The following is a 22972-nucleotide window of genomic DNA, read 5'->3' as shown; positions in this document are numbered from 1 at the left end:
AGAAAGCCCCCTGACTGACGTGGATCCTACGTGTCGCTGATGTGTCTTGCTCCTATCCCACGCCCCATAGACTAGAGTCTGTTTGGTATGGGGTAATGGAATGGACGAAGGAATGGAATGGACGAGGTAATGAAATGGACGAGAGAATGAAATGGATCATTACCATTCCATGTCTTGTTTGGTTACCATGTGAATGGAATGGAATGAATTATTATTGTGTATTGTTCCTTAGGCAAGAAAAACGGAGTAATAAAATTAGCGGTGAGTGGTGGTGGTGGTCGGTGGTAGTGATTGTGGGTGGTTATAGATGGCGGTGGTGGGTGTCGGCGGCGGCGATGGGTGGTGGTGGTGGCGGCGAGTGGCGGTGCGGCGGTGACGACAGTGGTGGTTGCGACAAGGTGGCCATTGGTGGTGGGTGGCAGCAAAGGTGGCGGTTGGTGGCGGCGTTGGCGGTGGTGGTGGCGTCGACGATGGTGGTGGGTAGCGGCGGCGAGTGGCGTTGGTGGTTGGTCGCAACTGTTGGTGATAACGGTGGCGAGTGGGTGGCGGCGGCGGTGGCTGTCGGGGTGAGGTGGTGGGGGGTGGCAGCGATGGCATCGGTGGTGGTGGGTTGTGGCGAAGGTCGTGGGTTATGGTGTTGTTGTTGAATGGTGCAAGAGGGGATGAAATGAAAAAAAAAACATGGGGTGGAAGGAATGATTTTGAGAGAATGAAATGCCTTTTGGAATGGGTGATTCCATTCCATTGACCAACCAAACACTTTTTTCTTCATTCCCTCGTAATCACTCATTCCATTCCACCTCTCAATTCCTACAGTGGCGGCGAGTGGCGGTGCGGCGGTGACGACAGTGGTGGTTGCGACAAGGTGGCCATTGGTGGTGGGTGGCAGCAAAGGTGGCGGTTGTTGGCGGTGGTGGTGGCGTCGACGATGGTGGCGGGTAGCGACGGCGAGTGGCGTTGGCGGTTGGTCGCAACTGTTGGTGATAACGGTGGCGAGTGGGTGGCGGCGGTGGCGGTGGCTGTCGGGGTGAGGTGGTGGGGGGTGGCAGCGATGGCATCGGTGGTGGTGGGTTGTGGCGAAGGTCGTGGGTTGTGGTGTTGTTGTTGAATGGTGCAAGAGGGGATGAAATGAAAAAAAAAACATGGGGTGGAAGGAATGATTTTGAGAGAATGAAATGCTTTTGGAATGGGTGATTCCATTCCATTGACCAACCAAACACTTTTTTCTTCATTCCATGGTAATCACTCATTTCATTCCACCTCTCAATTCCTGGATACCAAACACTACCTGACTAAAAAAAACCATACAAATATTAGCGAACGTACACGTTTGAAACTAAAGCAAATTGATCGCCAGGTGTGCATTGATCAAAACGGTCACACGATAACTTCGGTGCGGGTGACCACACGCTAACAACACTAGCATCATACCGGTAACTTCATGAATATATTCGCGTATATATTTCAATTTTCAACACCGATCGCCACTGAAAAAAGTTACCAGAGATTATCTATCTGAAGCATTACGCAAATATGACAGGTAATAATTTCTTCTAGAGACATCATTTATATATCAGTTCAAATAATTTATATGATCTGTAACGTTTAATTTGTGTAATTTGAAGATCGATCGGTTAAATTTCGATGAGAGGAAACGATATAGGTTTAGTATGAATGAATTTATGAATTGTAACGGTTGATAGGTCGTTAAAGGAATCGGTGAAAGGATGTTATGAAATTTGATGTTCTCGCTGATTTTGTGTGTTGATATAGGGATAATATGAGTGTGATTCAATCATTTAAGTGAAGTTGAACTGTTTTTGAGAAAAAAAATGTGTTTATTTGAAGTTTTGAACGCTTGAGATCATGTTTTATTTTAATATTTGATATGAATTATTAGATTAGCAGTAGCAATACATCTAGGTTCCATATTGGCATATTACCTAAATCGTAGCGTATACTCTGTTAATTCATAAGTTCATAGGTTTTATCTATGTGTAGAAGTAAGAAAATTGATATGATACATAGATACATATATGTACTCTGTTGTTTGGACGGTATCGTTTCGGTTTGTCAGAGTACCGGTACGAAATCGCACTCAATATAGCATACATTACAAAAGAAAACAGTTGCAAATACAATTCATTTTGCTATGAAATTTGTACCAGAACGTCGCGAAAACTATAAAAACGAATATAGGTACTTATATCGAAGTTGTTTGGATGATACCGGTTTAGTTCATCACGGTAAATAAAAAAAAACAGTTATATTTGACCCGTTCGAATTTTAACAGAACTTTTATTAAAACATAGATAAAAGCTAACCGGAATTTATACCGGGATGTCGAGAAAATTATAAAAAACGAATACCGGTACCGGTTGGACAATATCGGTTTGGTTCGTCCCGACAAAACTGTGAAACAACTTTGATGACATGTACATATGGATTTTTGTTTATTTTTTAGATGTGGAAGACAACAACAACATGCTTACACTTCTCATTAAAAAGCTTTATGCCATCATTGAACAGCATGGGGATTATGTATGAAAACTAGATGAAACAGTTATGTACTAATTATTTTTTATGACAGATTATGTGCAGGAGCAAGAGATGGAAATTGAAGCTTTAAAGGCCATATTAATGGATGAGTTTGAAGGTTTGTGTTATAAAAAAAGTTATCTACATGGGTTTCACTCTTATTTTGGTATCTTTAACCGTCAAGATCAAACGTGTAATACGATTTTTATGTTTCATCTATGTCACCAGAAATTCATCCTAGCGAAAGTGGATTAAACACTTCAAATCGATGTTTTCAAATTAAGATATCTCTTCAGGTATTTAACTTTGATATATGTTTTCAAATCGTTGTATTCAAATTAAGATATGAATATTATGCATTATTTCTCCAGTATGGCTTAGTAACACTTAAAATGTTATTCTCTATGTATCAGGATGATGAGACTGAGCCGAACGATACAGGTCTTATACCATACATCTTCTTGCAGGATCATTACTTCTAATGATGCTCACCTTTTTAAACACGTTTTTTCGGTTGCTAATTTTTGGTTGCAGTTCAATTGGGATTAGTTTTCTCACATACACACAAATATCCAGATGAAATTCCACTTCTGAATTTGAAAAGGTGTCTGGCTACATCTTTCTTGATCATACACATCCACGCATCATAATTCTAATGATGCATTGGGCACACTGTTTTCTGATCATCGTCTATCAGTTAACATTTTTTAATATGCTGATAACCGTGTATTGATTCAGTATAAAAGGAATCTCAGCATCAGATCTCACAGTTTTGAAAGAAAAGCTCGAACAAGAGGTAAACTTTTTCGTTATCACAATTTTATACGCTGTTTTGCATTTCCTGATATAGTTCTGATACGATTTCCTGTGGGTATCTTTTTAGCCTACATCGACTAGGTTGAAATAAGGGGTTGAATGAATTGAGTAACTTCATGACCCAACCGACACGCTTCGAGACGAGTTAAGTAAAATACAATATACAAAAATCTATTATCTGGATGTAAAACCAAATGTTAATTACTTAATTCCAACTTTCTATAATGATATTGTTTGCTATTTACGTATTTCATAATGTTATTAACTTGTTATGGATCATGCAACCTCTTATTAAAACTGGTTTTTGCAGGCGTCTGAGAATCTCGGAATGGCTATGATTTACTCACTAGTTACCTCATCTAAGGAGTGGGTTACCGAAAGATTTGCTCATGACACTGGCGATTACGATATCCTAGAGGAAACAGCAAATAAAGATGAAGTATGACGTTTGCATGACGTAAACAATATTTTTGAATTGTATTTTTATATGATGGTTAACTTTGGTTCGGTGTATTGAACTTGTTATTAGATAATTGTGCCACATGGAGAACCTGTCACCGTTGAGACGTTTTTGGCGTGGAGAGAAAAATTTGAAGCAGAATTAGCCCTTGAGAGAGCCAAGTAAGTTTCATACGTAGCTTACTCTATTGTTTCCCATCGTCTAATTCTTAAAATGCCATTTTCGTCCCTGAGGTTTGGCCAGTTATGCGGCTTTCGTCCAAAGGTTTGTTTTTTCGCATCTGGATCCAAAAGGTTTGAAATCTTTCCATTTTCATCCGGCTCGTTAACTTCATTTTTCTCCGTTAAGTCAGGGGTATTTCTGTCTTTTTTGTTAACTTAAAGGGCAATTCGGTCTTTTCCACTTTATGTAAAAAGACCGAATACCCCTGAAAAAAAAAACGAATTGTGAACAAAAAAGACGAAAATACTCCTGACTTAACAGAGAAAAATAGACGGGTTAACAAGCCAGATGAAAATGACAAGATTTCAAACCTTTTGTATCCAGATGTGGAAAAACAAACCTTTGGACGAAAGTCGCATAACTGGCCAAACCTCAGGGACGAAAATGGCATTATACTCTATAATAAATAATAATAATGATATATATTATTTTTGCATTGTATTGAAACCAGGCTGTTGCCGGAATCAGCACTTGTAACAACCAAAGAAAAGAAACTCACCGGCAAACAATGGTTTGAAAGCGGAAGAGCGTCAGTAAGTTATTCTGTTTCCAGTTTGTAAGGTTTTTTATTTGATTGTGTGTATACTTAAAAAGATAATGGTTACATATATGTCAAAACTGTAATTTTTGGCAGAAACGTGCAGCACCGATCATTGAAGGATCTAACGATGAAGATGAAGACATTGATTTCGATGATGATGATGATAATTCAGAAGGTTATTATTATTATTTTTGTTACCTGTGTGTTATGCAATCCTGACATGAATATCATCTCTATTGGTTGCAGTTGATGAGGAAGACATGCTTGATCACTATTTAGCTGAGAAATTAGACCCGTCTAATCAAGGTCGTTAAGATCGAGTTCACAGGTAACCGTAATATGACCGTAATTCATATTAAATTATTCTAGTCTCTTTTTTAGGTGATGTAATTTATATTAAATACGCGATTTTATTAACGTTGCTCTAATCATTCTTCAGCTACAATCACTTGAACAAAACTGGCACTTTGCCGTCTGGAGCCATCAGATCACGGTTGTCAAAACCTGTACCTAGTTTGCGAGAAGGCATATCTCTGTTTGTGTATAAATTCCAGGCTGTAATCGGTGTGCTGAGACTCTTGGATGCAGATTATACCAATTAATGGTTCATGTTGTGTTTATGTTAAACAAAACTGTCATTAGCTTATAGTTATAATCATGTGACATGGGAACTTATCTCTGACATGTTGTCATTATTAAAAAAGAATCTGGCTAGACCTCGTATCACACATATCGTCAAACCACTCGTTAGTAAGGTTGAAATCACTCGTTATAGAAGCTCATCCATTTCTTCAAATACAACATGCTTAATTTTATCAACTCATGGGATATCGCAAACATAGTTGTCAAATGTGCAAGGCGCACAGCAAAACGGGTGAGCCTTGGGCCTGGGCACAAAGCGCTTAAAAAGTGAGGGCCGGAGCTAAGCAACACGCGCCCAAAGGGCTTTGGCAACATAGATTGCAAAATACCTATTCTTCAAGTCTGTGTTATTACATGGTGTAGTATCATAGTTCAATTACTCCACTAAGAAAACAATGACGTTGAGTACCAATGTTCATAATTTTTTGAATAGGAGTGAGGGTCAATAATCATGGTAAAATTTTGTAAAATTTTGTGTTGAAAGTTTGAAACTAGAAAACACTAATCTAAAGAGGTTTGAAGAAATCACTACTCTTTTCATCATTTTCTATTTTGTGTTGTTGTAGATGTGTCTGATCTTATTGTTTTGTAATAGTAGTTTATTAATGGGGAATTGCCTGTAATAATCTCACCTAGACCTTATTGGCCATTAATAATCCCACCTCAGAATATTCCCCCCACTAATCCCACCTTTCACCTATTTTTCCTACAATGGTCCCCCGTTAAAAAAACTTAACGGAGTTAAGTTTTTTTCCAAATTGCAAACAAATTTTTTAGGGCTTTTAATCAGAACGATGATACGAGTCCATTGATGTAAAACTTACTTCGAAATGGTGCTCCAAGTAACTTGATTTTGGTTAATTGAAAATTTAAACACCCGAATTGAAGCGTCGTTTTCATTGTTTGGAACACCGTTTCGAGGCAAGTTTTACATCAATGGACTCGTATCGTCGTTCTAATCAAAAGCCTTAAAAAATCTGTTTGTAATTTGGAAAAAAAAAAAGCTTAACTCCGTTAAATTTTTTTAACGGGGGACCATTGTAGAAAAAATAGGTGAAAGGTGGGATTGGTGGGGGGAATATTCTGAGATGGAATTATTAATGACCAATAAGGTCTAGGTGGGATTATTACAGACCAATTTCCCTTTATTAATTTGTTACCTTTTTTTGTTCATTTAACTGTTAGTGCCATGATACGTCTATGGTGAGAAGAGTTCATTGAGGTGTTTGAAAACATTTTGGTCATTTGAAATTTATTCTAATTTCATTGAAATGTACTCACTTGTAAGCTATTGAGTACATTTTGACACCGATACCACTTTTAGTCTAACTTTTTAGCTTTACTATATAATCGTTACCATAAGGAAATCATACGAAATCATATAAAATATAATACTAAGTAAATGACTTGAAACGACAGTTTCCAGTCACAGGAAAAATTCAATTCTTGGTACGGTGTTTGTCGGGTTTAAAACCATATCTTTTCCATTTTAATATAAAAAATAAATCTTCTTTTGTAAAAAAAAAAAAAAAAAAAACAGTTTTTAGTGTTAGATGAGAGAGCATTCTATAATTGACACAATAAGATTTGAAAATGACAAGAGAGGAATGGATTTGAACCCAAAAGGATGATTAGACTAACCCATGTGGGTTGATTCCAAATAGAGGCCGACATACCTTACCATTCCATCCCATCCTATCCCTCATGGTTTGTGGCCTTTCGTATAACCGAAAGATTTACACGATAATGAACCAAAGGCATTGTAGAATTAGCGGTATCAAGTTGGGTTGGAAATGTGTCAATCCTCATGAAATAGGTTATTGGATTTTAATAATCCTAAGTTTCAATTGTTGGCCGATAATAATCACAACTTTAAAAATTCCCTCTAATGATCCTAACTTGTAAGAATTTGGCCTTCATTGATCATTTTATAACATATAAGAATTTAGTCTTCTCAATAGATTTAAGTGCACCTGCAGTCTCTTTAATTGAATTAAGTGCATCTGCATTTTGAAAATGATCGATGGGGGCCAAATTCTTACAAGTTAGGATCGTTAGAGTGAATTTTTAGAGTTGAGATTATTAACGACCAACAGGTGAAACTTAGTATTATTAATATCCAATAACCCTTTGAGTGTTCCCGTGGCATCACCAATAGCATCACCAATAGAGGTCTTTAGTGTTCACATAGCACTTGCCCAAACATTTCTCTCTCTTTCCCACTTACACACTCTCTCTCCTTAAAAACAATATTTTATCTCCTCTCTCTTCCACCCTACTCACATAGCTCATTTTTCCTCACATACATGTTCATACCCTCTTTCCTTCATATCATCATCTCCCTTCTTCACATCACCTTTTCTCTCTATAAAAACACCAAAAAAACTAATCTATTGTGGATGGTCTAAGAGATTAAAGGGTGTGTATTAGCAGATCAATAAAAAAAATATCCAACATTACGACTTACATGACATCACGTCTCATATTTTATGATTTTTTTTAATTAGGAACATGAGAAACACGGCGTCATGTGTGTTAAACATGTTTTGATAAATATAAGAGTTAACTGTCATTTTCGTCTCTATATGTTGTCCAAAAAAAACATGAATTCACTGTTATTTTCGTCCTTGCGGTTTGTTCAATTATCCGATTCGACCTTAGTTTTTTTGACGGAATTGACATGTTCCAAGAATGTCAAGGACAGAAATGATACAAATTTGAAATTTAGCCTGAATCAGTATAATTGAATAAACCACAGACACAAAAAAACGGACATCTAACTCTAAATACAAATACCCATGTTAACATATTTGAAGGAAATATAATTGATAAATATACCCATGTAACAAAAAAAAACAATACATAAAAGCTATGATAGGAATTGATATAAAGTCCACAAGTTACATCATGACTCCCATGCTCCCCCGGGTCCCCACATTAACACCATCATTCCTTCGGTTGCTAGCTTTTTGTTTTCATATTCTACCTTTTGTCTCCTCTGTAATAAAAGTTGAGATTTTTAACTTTTCTCTTAGACTAGAGGGTATGGTTCGGCTCATCCCCACGGGGATGAGCCTCCACGTAGGCGCCATGTAGGCGGCTCGTGGGGGATGAGCCAAATGAAGGATGGAGAGGGATGGAGGATGGGGCCCCACCTCATTATTTTATAATTTCTTTTGTTTTAATTTAATAACCCAAGGTAATAAAATCTTTATAAAATTTAAAAAACACAATATAAAACAACATAAAATAATTTCATTTCATAACATAAAAAAATTACATCTCCTAAAAAAAAAGAAACCGAAAATAAAAATAAAAAAAAATTACGTTTCCTAAAAAAAAATACCGAAACTAAAAAATAAAAAAAGCCTACGAAATCTAAAATTTAAAACAAACACACTACTCGTCTTCGTCTTCGCCTTCGGCTCCGTCATCGTCCACCATGTTAACGTTGTTCCAAATATGTTCTACCAAATCTTGTTGAAGGTTTGCATGCGTGAAGTCGTTTGTTAGCGAGAACGAGTTTAAATCCTGTTGTGGGGGATCAACCGGGACAGTGTTCCCCTAAGGTGCATTCTCATCATACTCACAAATCGCCCGACCTTCGTCTTCAATAATCATGTTATGGAGCAAAATGCAAGCGTACATACAAAGACGCAGCCTTTTTGGGGTGAACGCACGTGCCGGTTGTGCAAGGATGGCCCATTTTTTTTGTAAGACACCAAAAGCACGTTCGATGTCTTTTCTTGCCGCTTCTTGACGCTTCGCAAATTTTTTCCGTTTTTCGTCCTCGGGATATGGAATAGTCTTCACAATTGTAGACCAAGACGGATATATCCCGTCAGCAAGATAATACCCACGTCTATACTCTACCCCAGAAACTGTAAAACGTGTGTCCGGTCCCGTTCCATTAACGACATCGGTAAAAATGGCCGATTGGTATAACACGTTGAGGTCGTTGAGTGAACCAGGGAGACCAAAGAAAGAATGCCATATCCACAAATCTTGTGATGCCACAGCTTCAAGTATCACGGTTGGATATCCGTGATCACCTCGCGTATATTGGCCGCGCCACGCAGTCGGGCAACTATGCCACTCCCAATGCATACAATCAATGCTACCAAGCATTCCCGGAAACCCGTGCCTTGCTTCATGAGCTTGGTACAACTGTTGAACATCATACACGTTTGGTTTCCGCAAATATTTTTTGCTATACAGTTTCACCACATTATGGCAAAACCGATACAAACATTCCCGCGTAGTTCTTGCCGACATCTGTAAATACTCGTCCAAAGCGTCGGCCACTGTCCCGTACGCCAGTTGTCGAATGGCCGCAGTACACTTTTGTAACGTTGTAAACCCTTGATAATTTCGAGCATCAGGACGTTGCGTGAAAAACAGGTCTAGCCCCGCCAAATCATTGGCAATCCTTGTGAATAAGCGGCGACTCATTCGGAACCTGCGTCTAAAAATGTCGGCGTTGTAAAGTGGCTCATCCGAAAAATAATCGTTCACCAATTTGTCGTGCGCTCCTGTCGTATATAATATATAAGTACGAGTTAAAAAAAATAAGGACAATGAAATTTTGTAATGAAAACCTTGGCGGTCTCTGTTAATGCGTATTCGTGTGGTAATAACATTTTCACCAATTTCTTCCTCTTCCTCTTCCTCTTCGATTAAAATTTGTCCCGCCCGTAGTACAGCCTTTGCGAAAAACATCTCCTCTTCGTCATCCGAAGACGAGGGCCACCAAGGATTAGAAGCCATTGTGGGTAAAAAGATATTTTTTTTTTATAAAAGTAGGGAGAAATTGGTATAAAAGTGAGAGGGTTTTGGGTTGAAAGTGGGGAAATAATATTGAAAGTGGGTGATTTTATAGAAAAAAATGAATTTTTTTTTATTGGAAAGAGCCGTTGCAACGGCTAGTTTTTTTGAAAGGAGGGTCGGCCCACCCGGCGGTGGGTGGCCGTTTGCGCTGAGAGCCGGACCAGGGGGGCGGTGTGGGGGTCCGGCGCCGGGCCAAGCCGGCCCCCATACCTTCTAGTCTTAGAATACCAAGATGATCCATGTTTGAAACGTTTGTATTAAATAACCAAATAATCTTTGTTGTCTCCTATGTAATAAAAGTTGAGATTTTTAACCTTTCTCTTAGTTAGAATACCATTTATATCAACATGATCTATGTTTGAATCGTATGTGATGTTAAAACCGGGTCAGCCGACTAAACTCATTTCTAACCGTTCGGTAGGCACGAGTTTAAACAACACAGGTTAGACTACTAGACACGGTTTGTGACGAGTTACAGTTAAACCAGTTGTGGTCGGGTCGGTTTTGAGAAAATAAAAAGAACAACTTCTTCAAAAATATTTAAGATTTACACTTGGAAGATTTCTTCTTCAAAGGGTATTTTTTTAATATACATTTCTTTCTTTTTATTATAAATATAGAAAACATAACAAAAATATTTATTTTATTAATTATTTAAAATTAGTTTAGGATAAGAAGGATAAAAGGATGCTTATTTCCATAGCAATGCAAGTGATGAGATGAAAAAAATATATGATGTGCCGTTGATACAACTAAATAATTTAAAGAATTGTGAGATGAGACTATGGTAGTATGGTTGTAAAAATCCCAATTAGTTTTCGATTAATGACTAATCGGAGGTTCACCGATTAATGTCCGATTAACCACTAAGCGATCAATGACGGTCCTATTCCAGCCAAATTTTGACTAGATCCCAGCCAAATTTCAACCAAACCTTATAAATTCAAGTCAAGTAGTTAAAAAAAATGTGTCAGGAGTTGAAACATATCTATTTTAAAAAACCACATATAAAAATGTGTGTGTATATCCTAATCAGATTAATTTTGATTAATCCCTAATGATGTAGATTAATCGTAGCCAGTACCTCGTACCCCACCGACCGACTAACGCTTAGCGACTCTTACAACATTAGACAAGACGGATGAAAATGATACATCCCTCAACCCAAACACCATAACTAATTTCATTTCTTGATCATCAATATCAACCAATAAACAACAAGTCTCACAACCTTATATGATTTAAGTTAAATCATTTAACTACCAAGTAGGTATAAATTGTATTGCTACAATTTAAAATATATAATAACAATATAAGACACTTAACAACTAAAGTTTTAACAGAACCTCGAAGCAGGTGTAAAAATGGAAAGGTCAACCCATCCAACACCATTTCCATTCTGTTGATGATTCAACCTCAACAAACCGCTTCCAAAATCATCACCATTCGAATTTCCATTCTTATTATTCGCACCTTCCATTAACAAACTCCCTAACGGTCCAACAGAATAACCACTACCAGAAGATCCAGATTCGGATTTCTCCGTCACTGGTACCGGAGGTTTCGTCATCAAGGTCGTTGGAGTGACTGGAGATGTGCGATTGTTTACAGTGGAATTGCGTTTTGTGATTTTGCGAGTGCCTCCACCGATTGGGATGTTACGGAGAGTGCCGCCTTTGGTCCAGTAGCGGCGACAGTCCTTGCAATAGTGGCGAGGCTGGGAGAGGTTGTAATTGTTGTAGTAGCAGAATTTGGTGTTGGTGGAGGCGCATCTAGGGCAGTTGAGGTGCTCCTGGTGGTGGTTTGGGAAATTAGGGTTTGTGTTTATTGGTGGATGATCTGGATGCATTGGGTGGGTTGGTTAAAGTTTGAATCTAGTGGAAGGAAGGAAGATTGATTGAGGGTGAAGGTTATGGATTTTGAGGAAGATATTTTTGGGGATGGATGGAAGAAGTCTGCGTTAAAACGACGATCACCGGTGACAACACTAGGTGTTGACTTGTTGCAGGTCTCTTTCCTTTTAAGTGCGCTAATAAAAATATCTGTAAAAAATCTCAAAACAAAATTAATTATGGATGCTAATGCGGTCATGAACCTCGTAATCACCATGATCCTTTACGTCAGTATCATGTCACCCAGTTTTAATCTACGATTCAAAATTATTACATTAAGGGTGTGAGATTTATTTTAATTCATATTTGTCTAAAGAAAAAAAAAGAAAAGGATTTCTTAGAAAATGGGAAAGAGAACCATGGTTGTCATGGTTTAATTTATGCAAACCATGGTGAATCAGACAATGGGTGTGGTTTAGCCTTTCATTCATGTTCCTACGTGACGAGTTATATTCCAACCATAACCCCCACACTCTTTAGCTTAACAGTTATATATAGAGTGAAAGGGGAAATAGCCAAAATAACCTTTCACTCGTTAAAATATCAAAAATAGTCATTTGACACCCCTTAAAAATACTTCATCTGGGCTTTACGGATTCGGATTAACCGGAGTTTTGGCAGTTTGAAGAATGTCACTGGTGTCGTTTTCCGATGCGGCGGCCATGCCGGAAAAAGTATCGACGGCAGTTGTGATTAATACACTGGGTGACGTATGGCGTATGAGGGGCCAACCTACCCAATGTCCTAGGCGCGTGGGAATTCATGAAAACAATTTACTGAAACGGCTTGTAAGCCGCTTTCAAAAATTTTTTACCACGTGGCAAAAAGTGAGTGGTTGCTAAGGAAAGTTCTTGGAGCCGCGTCGGAATTCGTGAAATCCCATTTTATGGGGTGTCAAATAGCTACTTTTGATATTTTGACCAGTCAATGGCTATTTTGGCTATTTACCTGTGAAAAAAAGTGTGGAGACAGATTTTGGAGTTTTTTTTGCAGAAATAGGGGGTTTCAACCCCCAAAGAGTGATATTAGGTGTGATTCAAAATTATGAGTGAGTTTAGGTACTTTGTCATTCAAATCAGCGAACTTCTTTACAATTTCTGCAGAAAGCTGCAAGCATCTTACAACATCCTGCAAACTTTGAACCTCGCTGATTCAATCAGTGAATTAAATAGAACTTCGCTTATTTTATGAACAAACTTTGAAAGCTCGCTGATTTGATGAACAATTTACTCAAGGTTCACTGATTTGAACAACAAAGTTGAAGAACCTCGCTGAATTGAAGGGCAATATTGAAGAAACTCGCTGAATTGAAGGGCAATCTTGAAGAACCTCGCCGAATTGAAGGGCAATCTTCAAGAACCTCGCCGAATTGAAGGGCAAAGTTATCAAGCTTCGTTGATTTCATAAGCAAAGTTATCAAGCTTCGTTGATTTCATAAGCAAAGTTACCAAGGTTCGCTGATTTTATAAGCATAGTTATAAAGCTTTGCTGATTATTTTTTGAAGGTGTAGCAGGTTCACAGTGAATGCTTTTCAGATTTTTGTCTGCCTTCCATCACCCACATGGCATTGATAACTTAAAATATAGAGGTGTGTGTGAATGACAAAGTTTCAAATAGTGAAATAGTATTTTTGCAGAGAGTAGTCTCTTCAATTTGAATTGAGTGTTGCGGCATTCTTTTAACCATAGGGAAATAATATTTGGTATAGAGCCATCTAATCACCCCTAAAATTCAAAATAGTAGGTTGCAGAATCTGGTGGTTTATCAGATCATCAATGGAATCAAGATACCTTTGTTGCTACGTATATGTACATACAATGGGGTTTATTGATACAAACTTAAAAACCGTAGCTAAGAAACTTTCACACAAACCATCAAGAACAAAACCTCACCCTAGTTTAAGCACGCACAAGAAGATCTCAAAGTTAAAAATGAGTTATCAGTTGAATCCTGGTCCTCTCATTAACGAGGTTTTGTTTTTACACAAGAAACACCGTGCGTTAGAGGTTTATAATAACCCGGAAAAATTCCGATCATCCATAAACATCAAGCGTTCTGATCGTTCATTTTGGAAGTTGGTGAGGCAAAAGCCTATAGGACCACGTGTGGAAGGTTATATACGTGAAGCAGGGTTTGGTGGGTTGCTTGATAATGGGTACCGTTATATAGACCACGCTTTAATAACGGCGTTGGTTGAGCGGTGGAGGCCTGAAACCCACACGTTTCATCTTCCAGTGGGGGAAACAACTGTCACATTACAGGACGTTAACGTCTTGTGGGGCCTGCCAATTGAGGGGGTGCCGGTATGTGGGGCGGATAACACCCTTACATTTTCTGAGGCTGCGGAGAAGTGTGAACGCTTGCTTGGGTTATCAAAACCCATTTGAACCTCATCATTCTGGTAACCCAACCACACACATGCTGCAATTAATGCAATAACAATTAATGACTTTTTTTTTGCAGTAGCTATACTTAAAGTACATACCAGTGGCGACAAGTAACCGTAGTTCTCGTATCCAAGTAGTGCACCCCAAAATTCCGAGCCGAGTTGTCTTCTTCCGAGGAATCCACTATAACAGAAAGAAGAATCCCCGTTTTGATAAAATGCCATTACATTTTTTGACCATGAACTAGAATCTTTTGTTGGGTGATAATACCGGCGTCTCTTACTAGGGATCTTTTCAGGGGGAGTTTCGGGAACTTCCTCCAGCTCCAAGAACGAGTTTTCATGGTCCCCCATTTTATGTGGTAAAGACTTGTTGGGTGTGTTTGGTGCAATTTGAGATAGAGGTATGTGCCAATATTTATAGTGGAGCGGGCATCTCTAGAAGATTGCCAGGTGTAATGGAACCAGTGGGCCATCATTTAATAAAAAGTATTAAAAAAGTATTTTAATAAAATTACATCCAACACCAACTAAAATTACATTTTTAACCCTAATTTTTTCTCTATAAAATCCCTTGCAAAGCAGCCCTCCATTGGTCCTCATCACTCTTCTTTGCAATACCAATTCTTAGTAATGGATAAGCGAAATGGTAAGAAACGGTTACCTCCCTTCTCCCACTTCCAAAACAACTGCATGAGTGAAGAAGACATCAAAGCTTCCTGATTTGGAGGTAGGAAAGAAATCGAAAAAATCAGAAGCTGTCAAGGAAGGAGGTTCGTCTTCCGGTCCTGTTGTGAATCATCAACTGGCGAAACAGATGGACGTTCTTGGGAAAAAGAAACAGGTTGAAGAAATCCCCGTTGTTAAAAAAGTTAGGATTTATGACAACCAACAGTTTGATTTCAACCCTAACCCGGAGGAGGATTACGACCCAGAAGTCCTGAAGGATGCTTGGAACTATGAGGAAGAAGAAGAAGATTGGTCCTGTGTTTGGCAAAACCCATATTCTGGAGAAGAGTCAGACTCAGAACTATCATCTAGAGGTGACTGCCATTGGAAATAGGGTTGCTTGTTTGGTATTTAGTTGAATGTTTTTTGTCGTTTGTTGTATCAGCACTTTATGTCCTCATCGGGAATTGTCTTTAGTGTAAGGTTATTCTCGTTTATTGTATCAGTAGATTATGTTTACTAGTATTCTAATAATTACCCCTACACTTCTCCTCTCTATAAATACCACCTATCACACCAATATGTCTTCACATCTTCACCTCACCTCATAAGTCATTCGGATGGCAGATGGTGATAACGAATTCCACATTCATTTTCATTTGCATATACATGAAAGGGAGCCAAACCCTGCAAATGTTGAACCACAACCCAACCGTAAACTATGTTGTACCACAACCCAACCGTAACTATGTTGTACCACAACCCAACCGTAACTTTCTTGAACCCCAACCCAACCGTAACCATATTGCTCGACAAGCAAACCCTAACAGTGTGCTCCCCTCCACTGAACAGCTGCTTGCCCGTCCTGGACCTTCAACGCTAGACTAACATCGTTACCGTCCAGATGATCATAGTCAGGAAAATCAAAATCAAACTTCCTTCATGGCAGCACCACAAAACCCCTCTTCTGTGCAAAACTCTAGCAGACCATACATCTCAGTTGTCGAAGGGGGCAGCCTTATGGAGACCACAATGCAGCTATGGACACCACTACTACTGTAGGCATACTGAGCCATCCAACAGCGATCGAGACTCCAACGCGTTATCAGATGACGCAGTGGTTAGTGATGATCCATGGGAGCAATATCAGAATTACGATAGCGATTCTGATTCATCCTTTTGATTCCATATTCTACCTTAGCTGCTGTCTTATGTACTTTCAATTCAATAATATTTGTGTTGTTGTGTTTAATGTTTGTTAGTGAATTTTGGAACAAATGTCTTAATTGTTAAATTACACCAACTCATAATTCAAACAGAAATACCAAACACAAAACATAGGAGGATACACATCAGCTGTATCAACGTCCCTGGAATGATAGGCCTAGAAGTAACATCACAAGAACAGATAACACTAAAAACCACAAACGAACCACAAAAACATAATAAATTAATGTCGGCCACAGGTCTTCCTGTTGTGGCTTGTTTCTCCACATCTGCTGTATCGACGGACCTGGGGTTCGTCGTGGTAGTTGACATCCATCTCATTTTGAATTCTTCTTGCACGAACCCTACCACGGTGTGTTGTAACCCTTGAAGGGTCCCCTTGAATTCTCCACTGCGGTTCTTCCCACTCTTCCTTAGGGCCTAGCGTGTAAAAATGCCCGTTGTACTGTTCCCGATAGGTAGTAGTGTGGAATTTTGAATTCATAACCTCGTGTGGTTCCTCACCCCTCCATGAGCAAACAGCAATGGCGTGAGAACAATGAAATCTGAGCATTTGCCATTTCCCACATGAGCACCACTTACGGATGTATTCAACGGTGTACTCATTACCACCATGATCGTTCGCTTCGTCCCTTGAAACAACTGAGTAGCGAGCATCTGTGACATCATACACGGACACTTCTTGTTGCATTGCCACCGAATACAGTTTGTTAAACCTGCACCAAATGCGAGGGGGTAGAGGGGTGTTGCAGGTTTGGGCCATGTGGCGAGTGCCTGGCATACTCGGATACGTCTTTGGTAAACGTATAATAAATTAACACTTTTATAGGAAGCAGTCTTGCTTCGCGTAAGACGTTATTCATAGACTCGGATATGTTCGTCGTTAGGTTGCCCCAACGCCTGTTTCTATGGTCATGAACAATAGTCCACTTAGTTTTGTCGATGTTGTTCAGATAGTCCCAAGCTGCCTGATCTAGCATCTGCATTTCCCTCACAGCCCAACGATACTTCGATGGTTGACTTGTGCTCCCAATCATCCAACACAGCTTCCTGAGGCTTTTACTCTTATACTTTCCACTGAAATTGCTTCTTACATGTCAAAGACAATAACGATGGTACGCCTTTGGTTCCTTCCAATCTTTGAGGTTCTCCATGGCATTAATTATTCCAGCATGACGGTCTGATAGAACACATATTTTACTAGTACAATTTATGGTGACGTGTTCCTTCAAATTTTGGAAAAACCAACACCAACTATGGACAGTCTCTTCGTCAACCAGAGCGTACGCTAATGGCATTATGTAGTTGTTGGCGTTTTTGGTTACCGCAACCAACAACTTGTCGCGGTACGGACCTTTCAAGTGTGTGCCACCCATGGAGATTACAGGCTGGCAAAGACGGAACGCACTAATAGAGGGACCGAAGGCCCAAAAAACATATTTGAATGTTGGATGTCCTGGAGCCGAATGTGGGTGATGAAACCAGTTAACCACCGTACCAGGGTTTCGAGACTGAAGCCGTAACACGTACTTCGGGAGCTCCGCAAAGTTGTTGTCCCAAGTTCCATGTATCCTCTCAATTGCCTTTCTTCTACCCCCCCCCCCACGCCTTTGTATACATAACATCGATGGACATGGTTTGCTTTATGAACGTCCTGATGTGTTTTACCTTAAACGCGATGTCTGTACGAATTTGTGGAAGGATCTTTGCACCAATATCCTTAGATCTAAGGCATCTGTTGTTGTTGCGCACCACAGTTGAATAACAACTGTGGGCAGGTGCCCAGTTGGTAATCTGCCACAGGTGTTGTCGTTTTTGTTTTGATGCGGTTGCACGCCATTAGCAAACAGGAGCACCATGGAAAGGGTTTTTATAATTTTTGTTTCTCATGTAGCATTTAACTTTGTATAAAGTTGGTTTGCTATCTACCACGAATATTTCCCTTCCTCGGCGAATGTTCCACTCTCGAACAGCAAGGTCCACATCCTGTTTGGACTTGAAAAACATCCCTAGACGAATTTGTTTTGAATTTGCTTTCCATATGTCCATTGGGTTATCTTCATAATCCGGACACATGTAATCCCTAAGCTCCTCATCCTCTTGGGGGTCGTCATGTGGACCTGCAATGATAGGCCTAGAATGCGTTGGCTGAGACAAGGTCAACGCAGTTTGATCGTTGACTGCGGCCTCATCGTCAGAAGAAGCGTCATCTGATGGGGGGGCTCCTCACTTTCTGAACTGTCTTCTATGCTGTAAACTTCTGACTCATCAAAGCCGTCGTTTTTGTCGTCACCAACGACAAATTGAGAAGCGGGACCGACTAGGTTCTCAACAGACGGCATGAGGTGGTGTTCTTGAGTTGTTTGCCCATCTCCTTCACCATCATCATCAGATAACGAGGTGTCAACAACATTACGTTGTGTTATGTCATGGAGAAGGTTTGTAAAACTCATATGACGGAGGGGATTAACTGCCTCCCATTGAACATAGATCTCGGCAATGATGTGACATCTGTGTCACTTCAACCATCAAACAAATACCAAACCAATGAAATATTGTATTTCATACTTGGAATTTGTAAAAATATGTGTATCATTTGCACATATCAACTCTTGTTTGATTTCGGGCTCAAAATCGCTTTCTGGAAGGTTATACGCGCACTGATGCGTAAATATAACCAGTTTAATGCAACAAACACTCCGGAATAGTGACATAGGCTTAACATACCCTAAATAACCTTTACATAACTTAGAAATAAGTTTTGGAAGGTTTGGTATGCCGAAATCAAGTCTATTCGCTTACAGGGACTAAATATGACAAACTACGAAAGTATGTCAATTTATACTGTAACGGACATTCCGGAACTTGACCATAAGTTTAACATACCCTAAATATCCTTTACATAGCTTAGAAATAGGCTTTGAGGTGTTCGGTGTGCTAAAATAAACTTTCTGGTCATTCAGGGACTAAAAGCGTCAAAAAGTGCATAAGTTTGCATTTTCACGCATAACTTACGTTCTGAATACATCCGGACATCCAAAAATTTATGTAAGCATTAAAATATTTTATTTTAGTGTTTGGCATGAGAAAAATCCATTCGTCGCGCAATTTGGATCGTTTTTCGCGCTTATGCGCATTCCGTCGTAATTAAGCGAACATCGCGATCATACGACCAAACGAACCGACATCCGGCATATTTTTGAGCATGTTTCATGTCCACAATGTTTAAGCATCATTTTAGGGCCTTAAAGTTGGCTTGACGGGCCTTAAACATGTCGAAATGAACTTTAAAACACAACAGGGACTGAAACTGTCAATTCTGAAACTCATTGCTGGTCTGGGACACTCAGGCGGGGCGCGTAAGTTTTGATTATGCCTTACGCGGGCCGCGAGGCCCTCTCAGATATGCAAAAATCAGTTTTTCCAGCTGTTAACAGCTGTTATACTGTTGTAACCCACTTGCAAATGGTTTTGGGGCATTTCTATGGGCTCTAATGGTTTAGTAAAACTATGGGCTTGATGTGTACGGCCTAGATCGAAGCACGTTATCCAACGAACGATCTTAACGGTTCTACTACACCTATAAATATCCCTCCATTCTCATTTGCAAAACCCACAATTTGAAATCTGATTTTGACCCTCTAAGTTGGAGTTCATATTTCATACCTGAGGGTAAATCGGATTCAAATCTTGCGGGGACCTTCTGTAAGTATTCTTTCGTTCTTTTCGTTCGTTTTTAGCGTTAAAGTCAAACTGCGTTTGACTTTCTGCATTGACCAGTTTATGGTCAATGCGAAGTTCGTTTGAACTTCGTAACGTGAGTGTAATCACGATGGTTATAGTCCCTAGTGACTATACCTACTGATTTTCACGTTATCTAGGCTCAGTGACGAGTCGTAGTTTCGGCCAAAATGCGTTTTCTCACGTATTTTGTAACCAAACTACTCTAGGGTATTAAAACCGTTTGTTTTAATACCAAACTTGTTTTCTAACTTTACTAAACATGTTCTAGCATGTTTAGCTCGTCGTTTTTAGATTTGTGCTTATTTAGGGTCGTAAAGGTAAGCGATCTAATCAATCGCTTATACTTTCGAACCCGACCCATTTAGTCGATCATTAGGATCCGACCAAACACTTTAGGTGACCATAGTTGTATAGGGAATAACCTTCCAAGGTTATACCTTATGGTCACGTCGTTTAAGTAGTTGTATGATAGATAGTTTATATGCCTTAGGAAAATTACCAAAATACCCTTTTTACGCATAAATTTATTTTAAGCATATGTAACTTAATTTTTGACATCTAAACTGATTTAGCAACAATATTAGACATGTTAAGGCATATAATACTTGTCATAGGACTAGTTAAGTGTTCCGAACGCGTTTTAAGCGAACGACACGTTAAAGTAGCATAAGCTACCTAAACGGGTCATAATGGGTCGTAAGCACTTAGGTTAGGTTTCGTTTTAGTATATAGGCTTTGTTAAACCATATCACATGAGTTTCAATACTAATTTGGTTTACGAAACCTCATAATATCCGATCTCCCGATTTAGGTCCGGTTATTTATGTAGTTATCTATATATGGTGCCGTTTGATTCCGTGATCCCTCTAGCTTTGCTTGGTTGTTTTTCAAGACTTCTAAGCACCCTCAAGTGAGTACATAGACCCCTCTTTTACTGTTTTTCAAACGTTTTGGGGTGAAACACATGTGCCTACTTGTTACTTTGATGCTTTCCATGTTTTCATATCATATACTTGCTATGTTCATTAGTACACTATTAGTACATGATTTCATTATGTTTTTGCTATGTATGTCCATTGTGTACATACTTAGTACATTGTTTTTCATTCATTGCATTTGCTATGTATGTTTACTTGGCATGCTAGCACATTGTTTTACATTGCATCTCTGTTGCATATGTTCTAGTAACATATGGACACATTGTTTACATCTCTACCTTGTATATTCACTTAAGCATACTAGGTACATTATTTTTATATAACATGTTTACATTTGGTATAACATTTGGTTTGTACAAGCGGGACTTGTATACATTCATTAACATTAGCTACACCGCTCGGTAGTAAGTAATGGTACCATAGGACTTGACAAATCCCGTTCCTGACATCCTAGGTTTGTTTGGATGAAAGGAATGACTGAATCCAATAACATTTCTTTTGATAACCTTTACTCTAGGGTTATCCGTCTGTCTCCAGGCTTGAATGTATGCGTTTAACTTACCATATAAGTGTTTGTATCAATAAAACATGCATTTATTTTGCAAAGCATAACTTTTGATTTATTCAAATACTTTGTTTTGTACATTTTTACTTGTGGTTTAAGTAGTCTCATTTTACTTACCATGCATAACATTTGTTTACACATTACATGATTTACATTTGATGGTTTTCACATAAACATTTGACATTTGACTATACATAGACATTTTACATCGGTGATTTGTTTGGGTAAGTGACTTAAGTAACAAGGCGTGTGTAGTATGATACAAGCATGGTGGATACGCCGCTGGTACTTCCTATATATAAGTGCTTGTATGATATTACACACCGTAGTGTTATTTAAATCATTTCAATTTAGATATATAACATTTTATGCAAATAACATATTTTTCACAAGTTTTACAAAACAACTTATTTTATACAAACTCATTTTACTTGATTATTCATTTAACCTTACATTATTCTTTTTCTTATCATTTACTTTATCATCGCTTTTCAAATGATTTACAAAACAAAACATTTTACAAGGATCATGACTGACTTTTGTTAAACAACCTTTTTCTAAACTTATAAGTCATGAATCCTATTTTCAAAACCTATGTACTCGCCGGCATTTTTATGCTGACGTACCTATTTTCACATGTGTTTCAGGAGATGATGCATAGGATTGATCAAGATACACATAGGCGGACTTGGGGCTTAGTGATAATAAAAGATGCAAGACTAGTTAATTATGTTATGTTTCTTTGTTGTTAAGACATTGTAACTCTTTTAATCAATAAAACAAAATTTCAATTTTTCATGTGTTATGAAACAATGATTCTGTTACAACACTCCCCGAAGATTCCGCCACGTTTTGTTGTTTTACGTGGTCGGGGTGTGACAGAAAAGTTTGTATCAGAGCTCATGGTTATAGGGAATTCGGTTATTAGTAATGCTTTGACCTAGTCTATAACCTTCCTAGGACCCTAACATAAGATCCTTGTGTTTAGATCTTAAAACAATACAGTCACCTATCCTTAGGCGACAACCACAACAAGAACATAAATTTCAGAACCGCTTTGAAAACTAACCATCTGTTCTAGGATGATTGATTAGTAGGTTTTGAACCCTCTAAGTTTCAAATCTCGTCAAAGTTTGGGTCTTCTGATGTGAACACGTGCAAACTGGAAGGGTGAATGCCTGTACTCTGAGTTTTCTGTCTAAGGCTAGAGTGTTCATACAAATCCGCAGAATCGGACCAGTCACTCTTACCTGGGAACTCTTGGGGTGAGTGTTCACTTATAGGCGAGCATGTCTTCAATGATACATTAACATGACCCGTTTACTTTGATTCGTCACCGTCTCATTTGTTTGCCTTAGGTAACAAACAAATGATTGCAATTTTTATGCATTGCCTTTCTGTTTTGCTTATCCGATAACATTTCATTTGTTACTCCCTATGTCTTTCATTTTCTACTAGAATGTCTCTTTACCTCAGCAACTGTCAAATGTCCGAGCAAACAGCC

The 22972-nt window shown here is 38.7% G+C and overlaps 3 protein-coding genes across 3 annotated transcripts; 1 reads left to right on the top strand and 2 right to left on the bottom strand.

Annotated features, from left to right (window-relative positions):
* The first annotated feature begins 1364 nt into the window (after positions 1-1364).
* Positions 1365-5190, top strand: LOC110894216 (RWD domain-containing protein 1). The gene is made up of 12 exons (XM_022141410.2): positions 1365-1540; positions 2591-2656; positions 2767-2834; positions 2952-2979; positions 3073-3142; positions 3277-3334; positions 3665-3793; positions 3884-3975; positions 4488-4569; positions 4671-4752; positions 4824-4905; positions 5017-5190. Exons 1-11 carry the CDS (start codon positions 1534-1536, stop codon positions 4889-4891), a joined length of 750 nt encoding a protein of 249 aa, XP_021997102.1. The 5' UTR covers positions 1365-1533; the 3' UTR covers positions 4892-4905; positions 5017-5190.
* A 3432-nt stretch (positions 5191-8622) lies between these two features.
* LOC110892494 (putative nuclease HARBI1) lies at positions 8623-10433 on the bottom strand. Its single transcript, XM_022139653.2, has 2 exons — positions 9818-10433; positions 8623-9751 (listed from the first exon to the last, which is right to left on the bottom strand). The coding sequence occupies exons 1-2, from the start codon at positions 9984-9986 to the stop codon at positions 8784-8786; spliced, it is 1137 nt and encodes a 378-aa protein (XP_021995345.1). The 5' UTR covers positions 9987-10433; the 3' UTR covers positions 8623-8783.
* A 772-nt stretch (positions 10434-11205) lies between these two features.
* Positions 11206-12123, bottom strand: LOC110894218 (dof zinc finger protein DOF1.7). The gene has a single exon (XM_022141413.2). It carries the CDS (start codon positions 11893-11895, stop codon positions 11383-11385), a length of 513 nt encoding a protein of 170 aa, XP_021997105.1. The 5' UTR covers positions 11896-12123; the 3' UTR covers positions 11206-11382.
* Positions 12124-22972: the final 10849 nt, after the last annotated feature.

This window comes from Helianthus annuus, chromosome 12, assembly GCF_002127325.2.
Source record: "Helianthus annuus cultivar XRQ/B chromosome 12, HanXRQr2.0-SUNRISE, whole genome shotgun sequence".
NCBI classification, from domain to species: Eukaryota; Viridiplantae; Streptophyta; class Magnoliopsida; order Asterales; family Asteraceae; genus Helianthus; species Helianthus annuus.
This window is presented reverse-complemented; position numbering and strand designations above follow the sequence as displayed.

Excerpts from the sequence above, each read along its gene's own strand:
- LOC110894216 (XM_022141410.2), top strand. Across the intron at positions 3,143-3,276 it reads CCACTTCTGAATTTGAAAAG|TATAAAAGGAATCTCAGCAT; the intron begins GTGTCTGGCTAC and ends GTATTGATTCAG. Across the intron at positions 3,794-3,883 it reads AAACAGCAAATAAAGATGAA|ATAATTGTGCCACATGGAGA; the intron begins GTATGACGTTTG and ends ACTTGTTATTAG.
- LOC110894218 (XM_022141413.2), bottom strand. The coding sequence starts at position 11,895 with ATGCATCCAGATCATCCACCAATAAACACAAACCCTAATTTCCCAAAC.
- LOC110892494 (XM_022139653.2), bottom strand. The coding sequence starts at position 9,986 with ATGGCTTCTAATCCTTGGTGGCCCTCGTCTTCGGATGACGAAGAGGAG. Across the intron at positions 9,752-9,817 it reads CATTAACAGAGACCGCCAAG|GAGCGCACGACAAATTGGTG; the intron begins GTTTTCATTACA and ends TATATACGACAG.